The sequence below is a fragment of the Myiozetetes cayanensis genome, unplaced genomic scaffold (genome assembly GCF_022539395.1).
Source record: "Myiozetetes cayanensis isolate MyiCay16 unplaced genomic scaffold, myiCay2020 scf1, whole genome shotgun sequence".
In the NCBI taxonomy this organism is placed as follows: Eukaryota; Metazoa; Chordata; class Aves; order Passeriformes; family Tyrannidae; genus Myiozetetes; species Myiozetetes cayanensis.
The window spans coordinates 66,130,228-66,147,281 of record NW_026086604.1 but is presented as its reverse complement, the minus strand read 5'-3'; the positions used below and the strand labels follow the sequence as shown (position 1 = coordinate 66,147,281).

Here is a 17,054-nt window from a genome sequence, read left to right as displayed (position 1 = left end):
GGGAACAAAGAAATTCCAAATTAAGTCTGCTCCGTATTTAAACCCCACTCTCTCAGCCCCTTATTGCACAATAGCAAACTTTCCTAATGCAAGTAGGTTGTTGATATACTTCCAAAAAGAATTCCAGTTAGCTGAGGGATGAGATTAAATGGATTAAATAGCCTCCTCGTTTTTCAGGGAAAGAAAAAAAAAAGTTTGATTAAAGGCACATACATATGAGAATTTAAATTATTTTGGACTAGATTGGCCTTCCAAACTGCCTTGCAAATTAGCCTACCCTTCCCTGAGGAGGCCCTGCATGTTGGCAGTGGGTGTGTGAGCACTCTGGGCATGTGGAGTTTGCACTTTTGCTGCAGCCATTTTCAGCATCTATGGTCATAGGCTGGGAGGTGAGCTGTCAATTAGGTAGAAAAGCTGCAAAGAATGTAAAATGGTGCAGAGTTCTCTGTGGTCAGTCAGTCTCCATTTAGTGCCGAACTGCTGTGCCCTACTCAGCCAGACTGAAGCCCTGGGAGGGCCCAAGGACTTCCAGTCCACCATCCTGCTCCTACACTGGTGTTTTTGGTGGTGTCTTCCATGTTGCCTGTGTTATGTGGTTATGGTGAAGGTATTACCTTTTCTTCCTCAGCACAGACAGTTTATGTGGTATGAAAACTAACATTCTCCTTCCTTTAGGTCTTGTGAAATTCCTTTCCTAAGAATTTATGGGGCATCAGCTTTGTACAAAGTACATACAGATTCTCCCTGTCTTACGCTACCTCATAATGAAAAGAGATTTCTCCTCAACCCTGCCCATCTTGTCTTTCATTTTTCTGAGCCCTGAAGACAGGAAATAGCAGTATGAAGGTCCACACCAAGGTGTTGGCAGTAGCTGGTAGCTTCATGTGTGGCAGATAATTACTCGAGACATGACTTGTTTGTGGACATCATGACTCTATAGCAAACCTGTTTTCATCTTGGTCATTTCATGGCATCCTTTTTAATTCTTTGCCCTGGGAAACTTACTAACCACTTGTTCAAGCAGCAGCAGTACTCTTGTTTTTCTTGTGTTACTGATTTTTCACCAATATCCTGAAGACCCATTCTGTTTCTGAAAAGATACGGATACTACCATATACCTAGGGTAGCATCAAAACCAAATCAAACCAAAATAAAATAAAAATAAGGTAATGGGAGGGGTTGAAGGGAACAAGTTTAGCAAGATTAGTGGCAGCAAATGAATATTTTCAGGAATCCCAAAACATTTTTTTAGTTGTTTCTAGAGTCTACTAATTTGCCTTAACCTGTTACTATTATGAATAGTCTCATCTAAGAGGCTGAAGACTACTGCATGCCAGACCTCACTTAGCCATCCAGTCTAATTGGTCTTAAGTATAAGCAGTGGAGTTATTTTGTACTGTGTGCTTGTTTTCCCTTTAAAAGCAGACTTCTTGCTGTCTTTGATTTCCATATTAGTTTGGAAAGCATGCGCCAAGAGTGAAATTTGTTTCACATTTGTTTCAGATTCAAATTAAATCCCTTCACCCCCACCAAATAATTTGCAAGGGAATTAAAAAAATGGTTTTGGTGACCTTATCATGACTGGATCTCATCCTGATCCAGTGCCAAATCTTTTTAGCATTGTAAGGAAGTAAAAACAAGAATTAAGAACCTTTCTCTGATTACTGCTGGAATAGCAACATTTCCTCTACCTGCAAGAAATGCTTCAAAGCAGCCATTTATTCAGGCAGTGTAATTCATATCTCATTTTACTGACTGACTTACACCTTTTATTTTGCATAACACTTGGGCCTGTGTCCCTCCCACCTGGCTTTATTCACCTGAGAGGCACTTCTTCAGAGGGTGGGGAATGATTGCTTCCTGGAGAGGAGGAGCAGAGAGTGAGGGGCATACCCCAGTGACAGTGCAGCCTGCCTAAGGGATGTGTCATCTCTGTGCCGTAAACCCCTTGCTGGCTTTTTCTCAATCCTCCTTGGTCATGTAGTGTGACTTTGCTTCTAGTGTGATAGATTAGATAGAGAATATAAGTACCTAAAACTAGTACCTCAGGTTTTTAACTGTAAAACAACCAACTAGAGCAAAGAAAAAAGGAAGAAACAATGTGAAAATGAATGTTAGCTGCTTAGGTATAGGGGTACGTAAGTGCTTGTCTGGCGTTCATGTCTTTGAAAATCTGCCCTCGGGGTAAATGATGCTGCACTGTGCACAACCTGTGCAAAAGTTAGCTAACATTCAGAATGAGTTTGGGAGGTTAATAGTGTCATAACTTTCCTAACCCTGTGGTTTGGGGTTTTTTTCATTTTAGCCCCCGTTAAGCAGTGTACTAGGAGCTCATCAGGTTGTGCGTTAGATAATCGAGTTGTTATGCCAGCAGGCTGTGCTGAAAGGTGCTACATCAGTGATTTCTTTTTCATCCCACTGTGCTTTTGATCTCCTGCTATAAAGCAGATCTAACAGTGGAAACTTTTGAAGATGATAGATGAATTTTACTAATTCACTTTTCATAATCCTTATAGAAAATGTCTGTCCTTATCAGTCAAAAAAGATTTAATAGCTGTTGTTTCTCAAAACTCTCATATTATCAGGATTGCAAACTATGGAATTACTGTTACGAAGTATTTTAGTAGCATATTTTGAAATTCTGCTGTATATACTTTAGAATAAATTATTAAAGATACTTCTTTGTTATAAACATGCATTGTTTTTTGTATTTTCTCACTAAAATGTAAAACTCATTTGCAAGAGTGCCCTGTGCAGTGGTGAATATCTGATGTCTTTATTGATGTTAATTACCCAGCTTTAATGTCATATTATTGGAATTCTCTGAAACAGTCAATTGAAATATGCTAATTCAAAACATTATATAGTGCTGAAACAAATGGTTAAAGTCTTGGATCACAATATATAAAGCACTGTAGCTGATGGAACCATTGTGACACCAAGAGTACTGTTTGCAGACTTGGGGACCATAAAATGTGGCATCTTCTAGAAAGGAACAGGGGGATGACATTCACACTTATATTGTCCAGATTAAGTCAGTAAAGTTAGTGCAGTTTCCCAGGATTTTGTTCAGCACAGTCTTGCCCAATATATCTTTTATTATTTGAGCTCCCCACATCTCTGGAAAACCCTACTTACAGAAAATTGCTAGCAGTGCTTAGAATTAAAAAAAGTGCTCACAAGTTCTGACTATATTTTCTCTCTTTTCTTTACAATAGCTTTGGGCCAGATAATGCTCTATGTTGATGGCATGAATGGAGTAATAAATCATAATGAAACTATCCAATGGCTATACACACTTATTGGGTCAAAGGTAAGGCACTCTCCAAAATTCTCATTTTATATGGTTCTGTTGTTCTTTAAATGCATTTTGTTTGTATTATGTATGTTTTTGGGGTATAAGGGGACTGCATGTTAGGTTCTAAAATGTTACATAACACTCTGCATGGAAACCAGGTCACACTGAGCTGTTACTTCTTTTCTACTGTTTTTATACTTGTTTGTTGGCACATACTCTGCTCTTAAGAGCAAAAATACCAAAGATACTCTTGTTACTCTCTGTGCTGCCATTGCACTTTATTATGGAGAGATTCTTTTAGTCTTCTAGTTGCAGTTCCCAAGACATTCTTTGGAAGCACTTTTTGGGGTATTTTTATTTCCCCATTCTATACTATGAATGCAATTCCTTTTCTACTCACCACTGTACACTGCTCAACTTTGCTGAGCACTGGGGTAGGACAATTCAGAGTGACTTCCTTCTTAAACTAGAATACAGTAGTTGCCTACAGCAATCATCTGGTTCAAATGCCTGACCACTTTATGAAGGGCATTGTCCAAATGCCTCTTAAACATTGACATGTTTCGGACATTGTCCACCTTTCTAGTAAGCCTGTTCAAGTGTTTGACCACCCTTGGTAAAGAAATGACTCCTAATGTCAAGTTTTCTTGTGCCTGAAGAGCCCTAGAAGACAAAGTCTGGTACTTACGTACAGGGTATTCTTTCTTGGTGCCTACATATGAGACAAAAGCTGAAAGGCAGAATGTATTCTGCTTGAGTTGGTTTTATCCAATGGAATAGTGATTTATTTAGTGCACAATCCACCTTTAAGGCCATCTTTGCTAGAATTTGAAAAGGAAGCAGAACACAGATGTGCCACCCTGAGGGGCCATAGGGTAGGTAAATTCCAAATACAGTTTTCCAGTCTGTTGGCTGTCCAGCTTTAGGAAGTTTATTAAGGCCTACCAGGGACTGCTGCTGCTTTTGCCATGTAGACCTGTACATAGATAGATCTGTATGACACAATACCTGAAACACAGTATGGTAGTTAGTGTTAACAACTCAAAAGTTGCTGTAGTTGGTCGAGTTAAGTCCATGTTATAGTTACTAAGAGATTTCCAGGAATGTTTCCTCAAGTGTGTGCGTCACAGAAAGTTGCTGATGGATACTGTAGTGACACAGAGATTCTGCTGTTTTCCCCTTTTCCCCTGATAGCTTTCATAACTCAGGGAGAAAGAGCTTGACATCCCAGGGGTCTTTTTTTAACCACTGCAGAATGTTTTTTTGCAATGTGCAAGCTTCACTGCTGCAACAGATTATTAAGTCAAAGAACAGATGCTACAGTATTGAAAGAACTGATGATCTTGGGTTGACATACCTATACTGGTAGATAAGTAAAAGTAAGAGAATTATAGTTATCAAATCTCAGGCTTGAAGGGCATGGTTCGTGATTGGGAGACAATGAGGAGAAACTTTTCCCCCATGGAAAACATTCTGCTGTTGTCTGGGCACTGTGCTGGGCTGTTTGTCCTCTTGAAACAGGGAATATTTGCCACAGTTGGAAAAGCAGTGCAAGATGAGAGAGAAATACTTTGCTTGGTATAGATCCTCATTTTCTGTGGAACAGATAAAAAAGCAAAAAAAGAAAAAATACTTATAATTATTTTTGTTCTCTAATGCACCTAATGGGAGTGGGATGGGAGAGAAACATACCTGTATTGCTACCTTACAGATTAAATTCTGTCTAGATTTTTTTACCCCAAATACTTCAGCTCTTGGGTCCTTAAGCTCCTTTCTCCCTCCCCCATCAGTAGCCCGAATGATTATCTCCATGTCCTGGCTCAGTGCCTGCAGCTGAGGAATGCAGGCAATGTGCTTTGAATAGTTTGGTTTCAGGTAGCATCAAAGTTGCTTTTTCATTATTCTTTGACTGTCTTGGAAGAGATCTAAGTCCCTGTCTGTGTGCCAGAAGTTAACCAAAGGTATGGTAGGCTTACTGTCAGAGTGTGGTGGGACAGCTGCATTATGCACTTAAAGGTGGTTTTGACTTTCTGTGAAAAATGAACCCCTGGAATTTGCAATGCACCTACACCCTAATTTGCAGCCCTGGTATGCTGGTGCCTTCTCCACAGTAAAGATGATGAAAAATACATTAATACTGCTGAACAAAAAATGAACAGTGAAATTGCCAATTAAGTCTTGGGACAAATCCCTCTAATAGGATTCAAGAGGAATATAGTTATTCAGCTGCCACAGCTGCAACACATGGTTTCTTGAGTTCTCAAAAGCTGTGACCATGTTTAATATGCTTAGCAGTGGAGGCTGTTGAATCTGTTCCACAGATATTTTTTACTTTTTTTTTAATCAAATTCTGTAATGGTTTTGACCCTTCCCTGGTTGCTTGCTCTGCTCTATTTGCATAGGGCTGCTGGCTCTGTCACCCTTGCTCACTTTGAGTAGTGTATTATTGTATGTACTGGTCTGTTGCAGCACACAGATTCAGCAGAGGGCCTTAGGGTCTGGCATGCTCAGCACTGAAAGAGCTATAATTTTGGTACCCAGCTCCAAGGCCACTTTATGCACCTAGTAATACTTTTGTATAGGGCACAGAAAGAACCTTTTGTTGCAGATTGGTGCTATGTAGGTGCTAGATTGGAAGTTTGATGACGTCAGTACCATTCTTCTGCGATACTGTTAGAAGAGAAGAGCATTATCGGCACATCCCACGCTCTGAGGGCCACTGCTGGTCCTTTGCAAGATGCATCCAACCATATGTGACCATACCAGTGTGTGCCAGTGGGCTTTCACGGGCTGGCTGTAGACTGCTTTCTGATCATCAGTGGCTGATACATACCTGGCATAAACCATTGGCAGCATAATCCCAATTTAAATGTACATTACTACTATTTTATCGTTAGTTATATAGGTAGCAATTCATTGGTCTTTCCCCGTTTGACAAAGCGTTCAAGTATGTACTTAATTTTGGGTGTATGGTTACATGCTGTTGGCTTCCAGATAACTTCAATACATAACTGAGGTCAGCAGTGTACTGCTGTAGGCATGCAAGAGACGGCTATGGCAGGGCCAAGGCTGTAACCATCTTACATAAGCTAGAAGTTATGTAAATAGGAAATATCTGTGTCAACCAAGTTTCCTTTTGGCATTTGTTGCTCTCGTGGGACATTCATGCAAGAGAGTTTCTTTTTTAGAAGACAAAACCAGGAGTCAGTAAATGCTAGTTAATAGTGCTTTCAGAATTGCTCCTTAATTTTTTTTTTTTTTTTAAAGCAGGTAAACTAGCCTGTCAAGGATGATGCCTTAACTGACCGTGTGCTGTAGCACATGTAGGGTGTTTCAACCTCAGTGTCTGGGAAATGGTATTTCACCACTTTCTCAGTGTTTCTGCCAGCTATGCATTACTACTGCTGAAGTTGGAATTAAGGTTTTGTGGTTTATTGCAAATATATTTAGGCTAGTTGTAAATGAACATGAGGCATTTGTTTATGCTGGCAGCTGGCACTGGAGCTCTCAGGTAGATCACCTGCAGGTAAATAAATTGTTGCAAAATTTCTCTTACCCAAAACAAGGGGTATCAAGTCAAATGTATTAAGCCATATTAAGTCCTTATAATGTATTTTTCCTCTGTTAGTATGTATGAGGTAACATATATGTTAACCTTCATATGTTGGTAATCCCTCTGTAATAGAAATCCCTCTAGTAATAGAAAGTGGACAATACTGTATCAGTGCCTGAACCTCTCCAGGACTAGCTACTGATTGTTTCCAAAAAGTACATTTCTGAACCAAATATCTTGGAAAAAAACAGGTGTTTAAATCATCCTCTAGAGAAGCAAACGTTCCTTTACATCACAAGCCCATAGGCTTTTGGCGATCCACCTCAGTTTTCAAAGGCACATCTAATGCATTCAGTGGCCTCAAACCTGAGTCTAGTTTCACCTTTTCTTTCCCCCTGTTTCTGACTGCTACTGATAATGGTTATTTTTTCCCATTTGATGATCCAGGCTGTTCTAATTTCCCCCAGGGGAGCTAAAGCCCGTTTTTGGCACTGTTTTCCATGGAAAATAATCCATTTTCAAAGTGGCGCTGGGTAACCTCAGAAGACAGGGTGGAATGTTGGGCCCAAGTTGATACAACGAGGTTGATTAAAGATTCCTATCTCACATCTTGTTTTAATTTTTTTTTTCTACTTTACTTCTGTCTGGGTCCTAGATTACAAGGTTAAGTACAAACTTTACCTAACAAGTTTTCCCCTGTGTGAATTGTTTGCTTCCCTTGGTATTGAAAGAATGACTTTTCAGATGTTTAAAATTGTTATTCAATCAAAAAGAAGCACAAAAACCCTATTTCAAAGCAAAAGACAAAAAAAAAAAAGCCCACATTCAAGCAGAATGTAGTTGTAGTGGGTGAATTTCTTGATTTCAAAAGGAAAGTCATATGATCACAGAACTACAGAGTGGTTTGCATTAGGGGGGTTCTTAAAGATCATCTAGTTCTAGGCCTCTCTGCCACAGGCACGAGTATCTTCCACTGGACCATGTTGCTTAGGGCCCCATGTACCTGGCTTTGAACAAGTCCATTAGGGGCTGCTTTTCCTGCATGGTACCAGTGGCGAATTAAAACACCTACATGGTTACTAAGTCATTTCATGAGAATTTTGAGAGAAAAATATTCCTGTTCACAAAAACCTATTTTTATGGTTGTTGTTTACAAATGAATCATTTAAGGTATGTAGAGGTTGAAAAGTTTGATTAAATTAGTCTCCTTTTCACAAGTCATTCATGCCTGTGCTCAACTGAAGTCATAAGCTAAGCTGAGAACATGATGTAACTTGATTCTATTCTTTTCTTTTCCTTGGAAAATTTCTCATCCGATCTTATACAAATGGATTTTCAAGTGGCCTCCAAATAAATATCTAAAACTAGTTTGTAGTCATGGAGAAAGAAAGTTACATATCAAAGAGGCTTAACAGATACAAATAGGACTAAAGTAGTGGCATTAGTAGTACTAAAGCCCACAGCAGGTTGAATGAAACCACTGCCAACCTGAATGGTATACCCTATTGTTGAGCATCTTGAAAATTCAAAATATTTGCATCTCTTTCATTTTTCTGGCCATATATTTTGAAAAATAATTGTGTGTATGGATGATTTATTCTGAGCTAACATTGCCTGGATGATACAAATGAATATAAATAGGAATATGCCTGATTTTTGTGAGCAAGAGGCTGTGCTGTAGAACTGTCCTGCACTTTATTCTTAACATGTTTAGAAGGTGATCTAGAAAAGCTTAGAAGGTGATCTAGAAAAGCTGGCCAGTTAAAAGTATTAACAATCCAGGAAAAACTACACAGCTTGGAGACCTACTGTGATTAATGTTGCATGTTCTTTTCTTCTCAATCTGCGACCTTCATGATTAACAAACTCTCCTGCAGCCTCTGACAAATGAGACACAACATACAACTAAAACACAAGTTATGCTACGTAGATTGCATCACTTCTCTTACATCCAGCCACAGCTCTGATCAGCCTATAGTTTTGTTCTGTTTTCAGGTCTGGCCTAGGTAAAAATGTCAGTTAGGTGACAGTCCTACAGGCTTTCAGGCTCCTTTGCTTCCTGGAATGGTTCAGAGCAAAACTGAGATCTCCTCTCAAGCCCTAAAATCATTACGATCTCACCCATGGGCTGACGGATGCATGAGATCTTGAGCTGTGGCGCACAAGTATAACTTCTTTGAGTTCAGTGACGCTCTGAACAATCGTGTCAGCTTAGCAACTGGCTCTTAAATTGAATCTACTATGCATTTGCCAATGAACTATTGTTATGAAAATGGTTGTGTGAGGGAGAAACAAAATCCTATATTTATAGGAACTTTCCCATTTCCTGCCTCTCATTGACTTGAGGCGATGCTCACCCAGGTCGCCAAAGAGCTTTCCTCCTCTTTCACTGAGAAACTGTATCAGCACTGTTGCATGAACAGAGTTTATTTTGAATTGCGTTTAACTAATGCTTTGAAGATAAGGATCAGGATGTTGCAATAAACTTGGAATAGGATACACTAGCCAGTGCAGACTGTGTTAAGCGCTTGCTTTGGTCTTTCCGACTCAGCAGACAGACTGCTATGAGTGCTGCAGCTCCTTACCAATCATCTTTGTAGGTAAGTTTCAAAGTCCTTCCATCAAACATGAGAGTTTGCAGTAGTTGAATCTGTCAGAGACTGAAATGGTTAATGGCTTAGACATTGTTAGGATCACCAAAAAAGACTTTTGTCCACTGTAGCAAACTACAAACAGTTGCTTGTCTACCAAAGGCCACCCCTTCCTGAATATATCTACTAGTTTGGACTGCAAAAGGACCTTGAGACAAGGTAAGGTGGTTGTATGGTACAGCTATCCCAGGTCAAAGGAGAAGAATGTATCCCAAATGTAAGAGATTGAACTGCTCAGTTTGACCACCCGTAGTAAACCCCTGGATGCTGAAAGGAACTGGTGCTAATGGCTCAAAGGCTTGGAGGCTGCTTTGCTAGTGATGCACAGAGTGGCCTCTCAGGTGCAGAAGGGCATGTATACCTGAAGCTACAAACTGGACTTCCAGATAACGGAAGAGGCTGATAAGAGGCAAAGTCCTCCTTCACATGATAACTCTACTGTTATCCAGGGAGCGTTGAAGATGCTCACATCTGGCCTGAGCTATTCATCTCGGATGATGGACCATATTGGGCCATGCTTGGTTCCCCTAGCTGGTGTAGGAGGCAGCTGCAACATCTTAGAAGGCGTCAAAGACTCATGAAGTGTCCTGTGATCCAGTTTTGTATCATACAGGGGAGCTACAGACGTTTCCACCCAGCCTCTGCACAATATAAACCCCATGAAACAAGAGTTTTGTAGACTCTTTCACCCCATCACTCAACAGATACAGTCTGCAACCACCAAGAAGACCAAAAGAAGGGGACCAATGGGACATTTTTAGAATCTATGGAAGGGTGATATATTTTTTCTACTTAATCTGTTACTTTCCTTCTCTCCTCTTACTCCCCCCCTCTTTCACTTATCTCTTTCTCCTTCCTTGAATCCCTCCTCTACTGATAAATAGAATCTATATTATTGACTTTGGCATGTGGTCTCATTTGCACCTAATTTCAGGCAGAGGCATCTGTCTAATAATTTTAATAATCGGATCGCAACAGAGTCCCGCAGCAGTAAATATTCCTGTAGCTCCATCTGTTTCATTCACTTTTGAGTATTTTGGAGGCATAAGTACACATTTTTCTGTGTTTGAAATGACCTCTTGTAGATTAAGAAGATACCGGAAAACACACAGTTCCCTCCACATCACATCAGAGATCTGATTTCAACCTCTTTGAAGGGGGAATGAGAAAATGTGATGATTAATTGCCAACAACATGGCAAATGTTCAGACCAAACTTTTCACTCATTTTCATCTGTTTAAATCTGTATGAGAAAGTGTCAGGTTAGCAATGACTGAAATATGTCCAGATATTACCAAAAAAACCACACATCTGTGCAGATGTACCAATTTCTTATTGCAAAGGAAAGGCTTGAAAAAAGAAGAAAGTAAGTGTTATACCAGAATTAAGCGGGCTGAAAAACTGAAAACCAACCTAAAAGTCAGTGCTAGCTTTTAGGATTGCTTTGGTCCATCTCACCACAGTAGTTCAGTGTCACAGATCTGTTACCATCCACATTTGTGAGCAAAGGGCTGTGCTTCACAGCCTAGGTTTTAATATTTGCTATTAGCTACTAGTGTTTTCTGACAAGCATTATGTCCAGCATTGCTGGGAAAGGGGAAGGTGCAGTTGGAAAGTCTTGCAACTGAGTTGCAGTTTGGCAGTACTGAGGGCTGAGGGTAAAGAAAAAAGAGCCTACTTTTTCCAGCATGCTTGAAGCTACCAGTGTGAAATGTCTTTGACTATGAAATCAATTGCCCGACTAAGAAAAATAGAAAATTTTAAGACGTAAGTTGTCAGATGAAACAGAAAGAAGAAATACAGAAGAGTTGCTCCAAGAATAAAAAGAAGCTAGTTATAATCCAGTCCTTTGATATAGAAGACGTGAGATTTTTGTGAGTATCTAAATGCAGAAATCAACTTGCCCAGTATAAAGCACATTGTGGTCATTATACCAACCCTTTTGGGATAGCTGTGTTATCATTTTACAGGGTGGAAATATCATTAGTCATAAGTTAGGAGTTTTATAAGCTGCATTTTTAAGTGTGTTTTAAAATGAAAATAATCAGTTTTGTCTGAACCTGTTCTGGGAGCACTGTTTCATGACCTCAGATGCATAATGCTTCAGTTTGCAGGGTTACCTGTTTTCTGGTTTCGTTCTTAGTGCTGTATCTTTTCTCACAGTGGCTGTAGAGCTTGGCAGAGGGCATGTGGGCTATTAGGAAGTTTTGATGAAGGGCAGGGAAAGCTCTTCTAGTGCATAATTAGTTATTGAAATGTCACCAAACTCAAATTTGTTGGCTCAAACCTTTAGTGAAATTCAAGGGATAGTTTTCCTTATCTACTTACTAGTTAAAAAAGGCATTTGCGAGAAGTCCATCATTGCTTCACAATTAAGTCCTTCCCTGAATTTCCCCATGTTTTTGTTTTTTTTTTTTTTTTTAATCATAATAATTTCCCTTCATTTTGGTTCACTCAGTCATGTTGATGAGTTATGTGATGTCTTGAGCGCTCTGACAGAACTAGGATGCAAACTGCACAGCTAAGTGCCTCTTCATGCAAGAACCTGCATTTGCCCCAGCAGGACATCATTTGGCAGTCCTTACTTTCTCTCCTTGTTCTCCAAGACTAATACCTTGTGCTGCCAAACTCAACTTCTGACAACAGAAGAAGACTTTGGAAGTCATTTTCAATCTAACAAACACCACATCCATTATCAAACATGGATGTATGTTGAACTAGCTGTTGTGCCACTCTGTTGAATGACTGATTCTGGTTTATGTATTTACACTCATCAATAAATGGATATCAAAAGTCAGAAATTGTAGGCTCATGTCAGCAGCAAATATCCTTTGTGCTCTGTCCTTGTATCTTGCCTTCAGTCATAGGATCATATGAGCGTCGTGTGTGGTACAGGAGGTAGATCACTTTGAAATATAAGAAAATGCACCATAGTAAGTGGGTATGTTTCCCATTCAAGGACTTGACGTACTGAGTACTTATGCCTCACCTGTACTGCATAGTGAGACCAGTATAAGAAACAAACGTGGCATCCAGATCTCCTGAGATGTAATTAAGTGTCTTGAGTTTTAGGCAGAGCTTTTGGTATTCTGCCAACAAGAAGTGGTGAATGGGGTGGATGCTTGCAGTGGTGGTGCTGAGAAAACTTTCACACTTCTGTAGGAGAAAGGAGGTGGCCAACCTTTTTCATTCTTCAGTAGGTATTAACATTCTGGGGTTTTATGACTGTTAAAGAAAGGGCATTGTGATAAATTTTTATTTATTCGATCAGATTTGAAGAATACAGGTATTCTTTCCTTATTTTAACAGAGATTTGGGCTAACTTTATATAGTTATCACCGTGAACTACACTATTTATTTTGTGACAAACATAGTTTAATTATTCAAAAGATGTGGGTAGGATGCTTTTATTAATCACCTAATTTTTTTCATTGTTAATAGTAAACTTTGTTACCAAGTTGCTTCTTCCTCTGACCTCTCTTTAGATGATTCTTGAATTGTTATTAAAGATTTTCAAGAACCACACTGTTAGTGTAGATCATTTTTACAGGATTTTGCAGAAATGCAAGTACAGTTTACAAGGAAACAACAGCAGAAATTCCACAAAAAGTCTGTTTAAATGTTTGTCTGTGAAAGGATCTCATACTCCTTCAAAAGTATGAACTAAGTATAGTATTAAATAAGTACTGTGTACTCTGTGGCTACTGTTATGAAACATATAGGTTCCATCTTTCTGTGCAGAGCTGTGCTGCTTAATCTTCTCTCTCAATTGTTTTACTGAATGTCCTCTTTTTGGAGCTTCTTGAGGCAGAAACTAAATTAGTATATACCTCACTGCCTTTGTTTTTCCTCTTAAATTCATCTTAATTTTCTTCTTAAGTTAGTATCTGTCCTCGTTCCCATACATATATTGCAGTAGTGGAATTCTGCCTGCAGGGAAGAAGGTGGTATCCAACATTTTTTGCAGCATCATGTAAACCAGATCCGAGGCAGTTCAGCCAACACAGCAGTTAATATACCAGTGTTTTGCTTGTAGCTTAGCCTGGAAGAATGGCCCAGCTAGGGAGGGAGTCTGTACATTGGGAGACCCAGGCTGAATCCAGCTCCCAGGCACATTCTTGAATCAGTTTTCAAATCCCTTTTTGCCATGGTCCCTCATCTGGAAAATTGGTATTTGGATTTTAGAGCCCTGGGGGAAGAACATAAGGGAGTGGAAGGACAGATTATATGTGTTGAAGACAGATACGTAGGTGAAAGTTGAACCTAATACTAATTGTTACCATATCTGTTCTTCTGGCATCACTAATTCTTTTAGTTAGATATAGTTGTTCTTTAAAGCAACAGCTACTAACTGAAGATACTCGGATAATAGGAAAGAATATGCTGTATCAAAACTGGAAACTACCAAAACATACATGATGGCTTTATATTCAGCATGTACTGCACCCCAGAAACCTCTGACTTGCAGCCTGCTCAGGTCCCACACCAGGTTATTGCCCAGAACTATCGTGGCTACCTCATAGATTTTATGTCGGTCTCCTCACTTACAGGACTAGTTCTTAGGAAAGAAGAAGTCTGGTAAAATATGTGGATGTTAATTACTTTTGTAAGATCAAAAGGAAGATTCTCTGATAGGCTTTTCTTCTTTTTCCTTTTTTTTTTTTTTTTTTTTTTTTGTTTTTTTTTGGGGGGTTTTTTGGGTTTTTTTTTTGTGGGTTTTTTTTTTTTTTTTTGTCCACAGTCCTCTAGTAGCGGTTTATAGCATATAAACTTTTTTTCAGAATAATTTTCAGCATACCAGCAGGTTCTCTAGCTGGTTCCCATGATAGACTGGAATGAGTCGCATCTGGGCATGCTGTGTACTCTCTTTCCATATTCTGATCCTCTTTGATCACAGCAATTGAACAAGGAGTTCAGATGCTTCCTGGTTTGCCCCCCTCTATCTCTCTACTATTTTCCTTTTTGAAGACCACATCAATAAAAAACAAGAATGTGGTGTTCAATATAAAAAATACTGTTAAGACCTCAGCCAGCATGGAATTTCTATAGATTGGTCCCTTTTGTTTCTGAATTTCCTCTTCTTACAGAGAACTGTAGCAAATGCATGCTTTGTCTCTTTTGTTTCCAGCAGTGTGTAACTGCTACCTTCTTCAGCTTATTAATAAAATTTAAAAAACTCCTCAGAAGCCATTTTTTCTACACTGCATTTTAAATGTCACTGTGTGGTTGTCTATGCCACTTATTGATGTGATTTTGGAGGGAAATGTTACACTTCACTAACTTGCAGTTTGAATGCTTCCTCTTCCCCAAGTCAAGCTTTGCATGTGACAGTCTCTCTTGCAGAATGTAAATGGAAAGATCGAAGTGAGAAAAGAAACCCCAACAGGTATTAATGTATGGAATTGCCTCAAAACTGTTAATCCCATGGGGACTGTGTTTCATTTCATTGTGTTTTCCTTTAAATAGAGAGGATAGAATTTCACTTCATATTTTTTGCTCTTCTGTGTCACTACCACTCTCTGTGGTTTGCAGTGCTTTGTGCTCAGCTAATTTTTTCTTTTTGACTTTCTCACTGCAGTTTAGCTTCTCCATCTACCCACTCTTCCCATGTTTGGTGTCTGTTGGGCCACTCTTCTATGCTCAGGGGAACTGTAGACTCTCTGTAGTAAGGACTCTGTATGGCTGTGGGGGGAAAGTAGGTTTGCTTCCAGATCTACACTGTCTGGTGATTTACTCAGATGGACATCTGTACTAACTCTGGATCCGATAGTAAGATTTGTGGCAAACTTCCTTAGAATCATAACGTACTTCAGCTTTTGTCACTGGCCTACAAAATCTTCCCTTCTTGTTTCCTTGTCATTCCCTTCTGATGCAAGGATGAAATGTGAATGCCCAAGTTCAGTTTCTGGCAGTGTAAGATCATGCACAGTACAGCATCAAACAGAAAATGTCAACCCACTGCATAGAAATTAAAGTCTCTGTTAAAGACAATAGCCTTGCCATTTCCTAGGGTGGCTTTTGCATTGGAACAGCAAGGGTTCAGAGGGTGTCCCAAGGCGTTGGACCATGGGACAGGATCTGGAAACAGAGCACAAGATTTTCCTGATGTCATCACCCAATGTAGTTTTACTGCAATTACTCATCTTGGGGGTTGTTTTGTTTTTCTTCTCTTTTGCTCAGAAGGGTGGGTTAGAATTATTCGTCATCTTTGGCTAAACAGCCGTGAAGTTATGTGGAACAGATGGACATCACCAGACTTACTTTACCTACAGGTCTGAATAGTTCAAGACTGCACCATTTGTGATACTATGGATGTTAAAGCACTGATAGCATCCTACCAATTGAGTTATTAGTTAGTTCCAGAACAAAAATGAAACCTAAAAAAAGTATCCTACCCATTACCTCCCCTTTAGGAGGGTTACCTTCTAAAGTTTTTGCAGTAGATTACCTTTCCTCATAGAAGTGAGTTGCAGTCTGAGAGGAAAAAAGGGAGATATTTCATTCATTGCACCTTCAGGAAGTTTTAGTCTTACTCTTTCCTTTGAAATCATACTTTTAATTTGTGTGTTTCATTTAAATTTTAGTCCTTTTTCGTAAAAAAATTAGTTTGTTTAAATGTCCTGTATCTTTAGAACCAAAGGAAAATGAAAATTTGGAGGATTTTAGAGTAGATATTAATCTCTTCTGCCTTTGTCTGAGGTTCCTGCTTTCCTGCATGGGTATGGATGCATGCAGATGAATGCTGATACACTCAGCATTCTGGAGAAGCAACATCCTTAGTGGTGGCCACCGCATGCCTACAGCAAGTAAAGAATAAAAAAGGAGACCTAGCAGGACCATCCTGTACAGCCAAGATACTAAAACCACTTCAGCTCTTCTCATGTAGAAGGAAAAAGAAAATCAGTGACAGGAATGGAAAAAAAAAAAAAAAAGCTGCCTTGCCTTTTCTGCCTTAGAAAAGCCATCCCACAGCACCACCTAGCAGACATAGATGGATATGAATAAACAGTCTGAGGACAGGACTGGAGCAAAATGCTCCTGGGAGAATACAATGCTAAGCAGGACTGCACACCTTAAAACACCTATTCCATCTAATACCTAGCACAGGTCGCTGATACAAGCTGAGCTGTACTGTCCTTCCCTTGGGCATTTTTATGGATATTTCACAGAATCCCAGAATATGCTGAGTTGGAAGGGACCCACGAGGATCATCAAGTCCAAGCCTTAGCCCTGCACAGGACCGTCCCCAAGAGTCACACCACATGCCTGAGAGTATCATCCAAATGGTTCTTGAACTTGTCAGGCTTGGTGCTGTGACCACTTTCCTGAGAAGCCTGTTCCAGTCCCCAGTCACCCTCTGGGTGTAGCACCTTTTTCTAATATCCAACCTATACCTCCCCTTCAGGCCATTCCCTCGGGTCCTGTCACTGGTCACCACAGAGAAGAGATTCAGTGTCTGCCCCTCTGCCTCCCCTCACAAGGAAGTGGTAGACTGTGATGAGGTCTCCCCTCAGTCTTCTCTCATACAGCTAATCAATCTCTCTGCATATCT

General features: G+C 39.7%; 1 protein-coding gene and 1 long non-coding RNA gene across 10 annotated transcripts in view; both read left to right on the top strand.

Annotated features, from left to right (window-relative positions):
- LOC126635861 (uncharacterized) overlaps positions 1-17,054 on the top strand; it is a 1,135,091-nt gene that overhangs the window by 856,525 nt on the left and 261,512 nt on the right. The window lies entirely within an intron of this gene.
- The window catches only part of FHOD3 (formin homology 2 domain containing 3), a 387,674-nt gene that overhangs the window by 223,238 nt on the left and 147,382 nt on the right, over positions 1-17,054 (top strand). For all 9 annotated transcript variants that reach the window (XM_050307337.1, XM_050307354.1, XM_050307309.1 and 6 more), the window contains exon 6: positions 3,219-3,313. In XM_050307337.1, the coding sequence (XP_050163294.1) occupies positions 3,219-3,313 (95 nt within the window). The remainder of the gene's footprint in view (positions 1-3,218; positions 3,314-17,054) is intronic.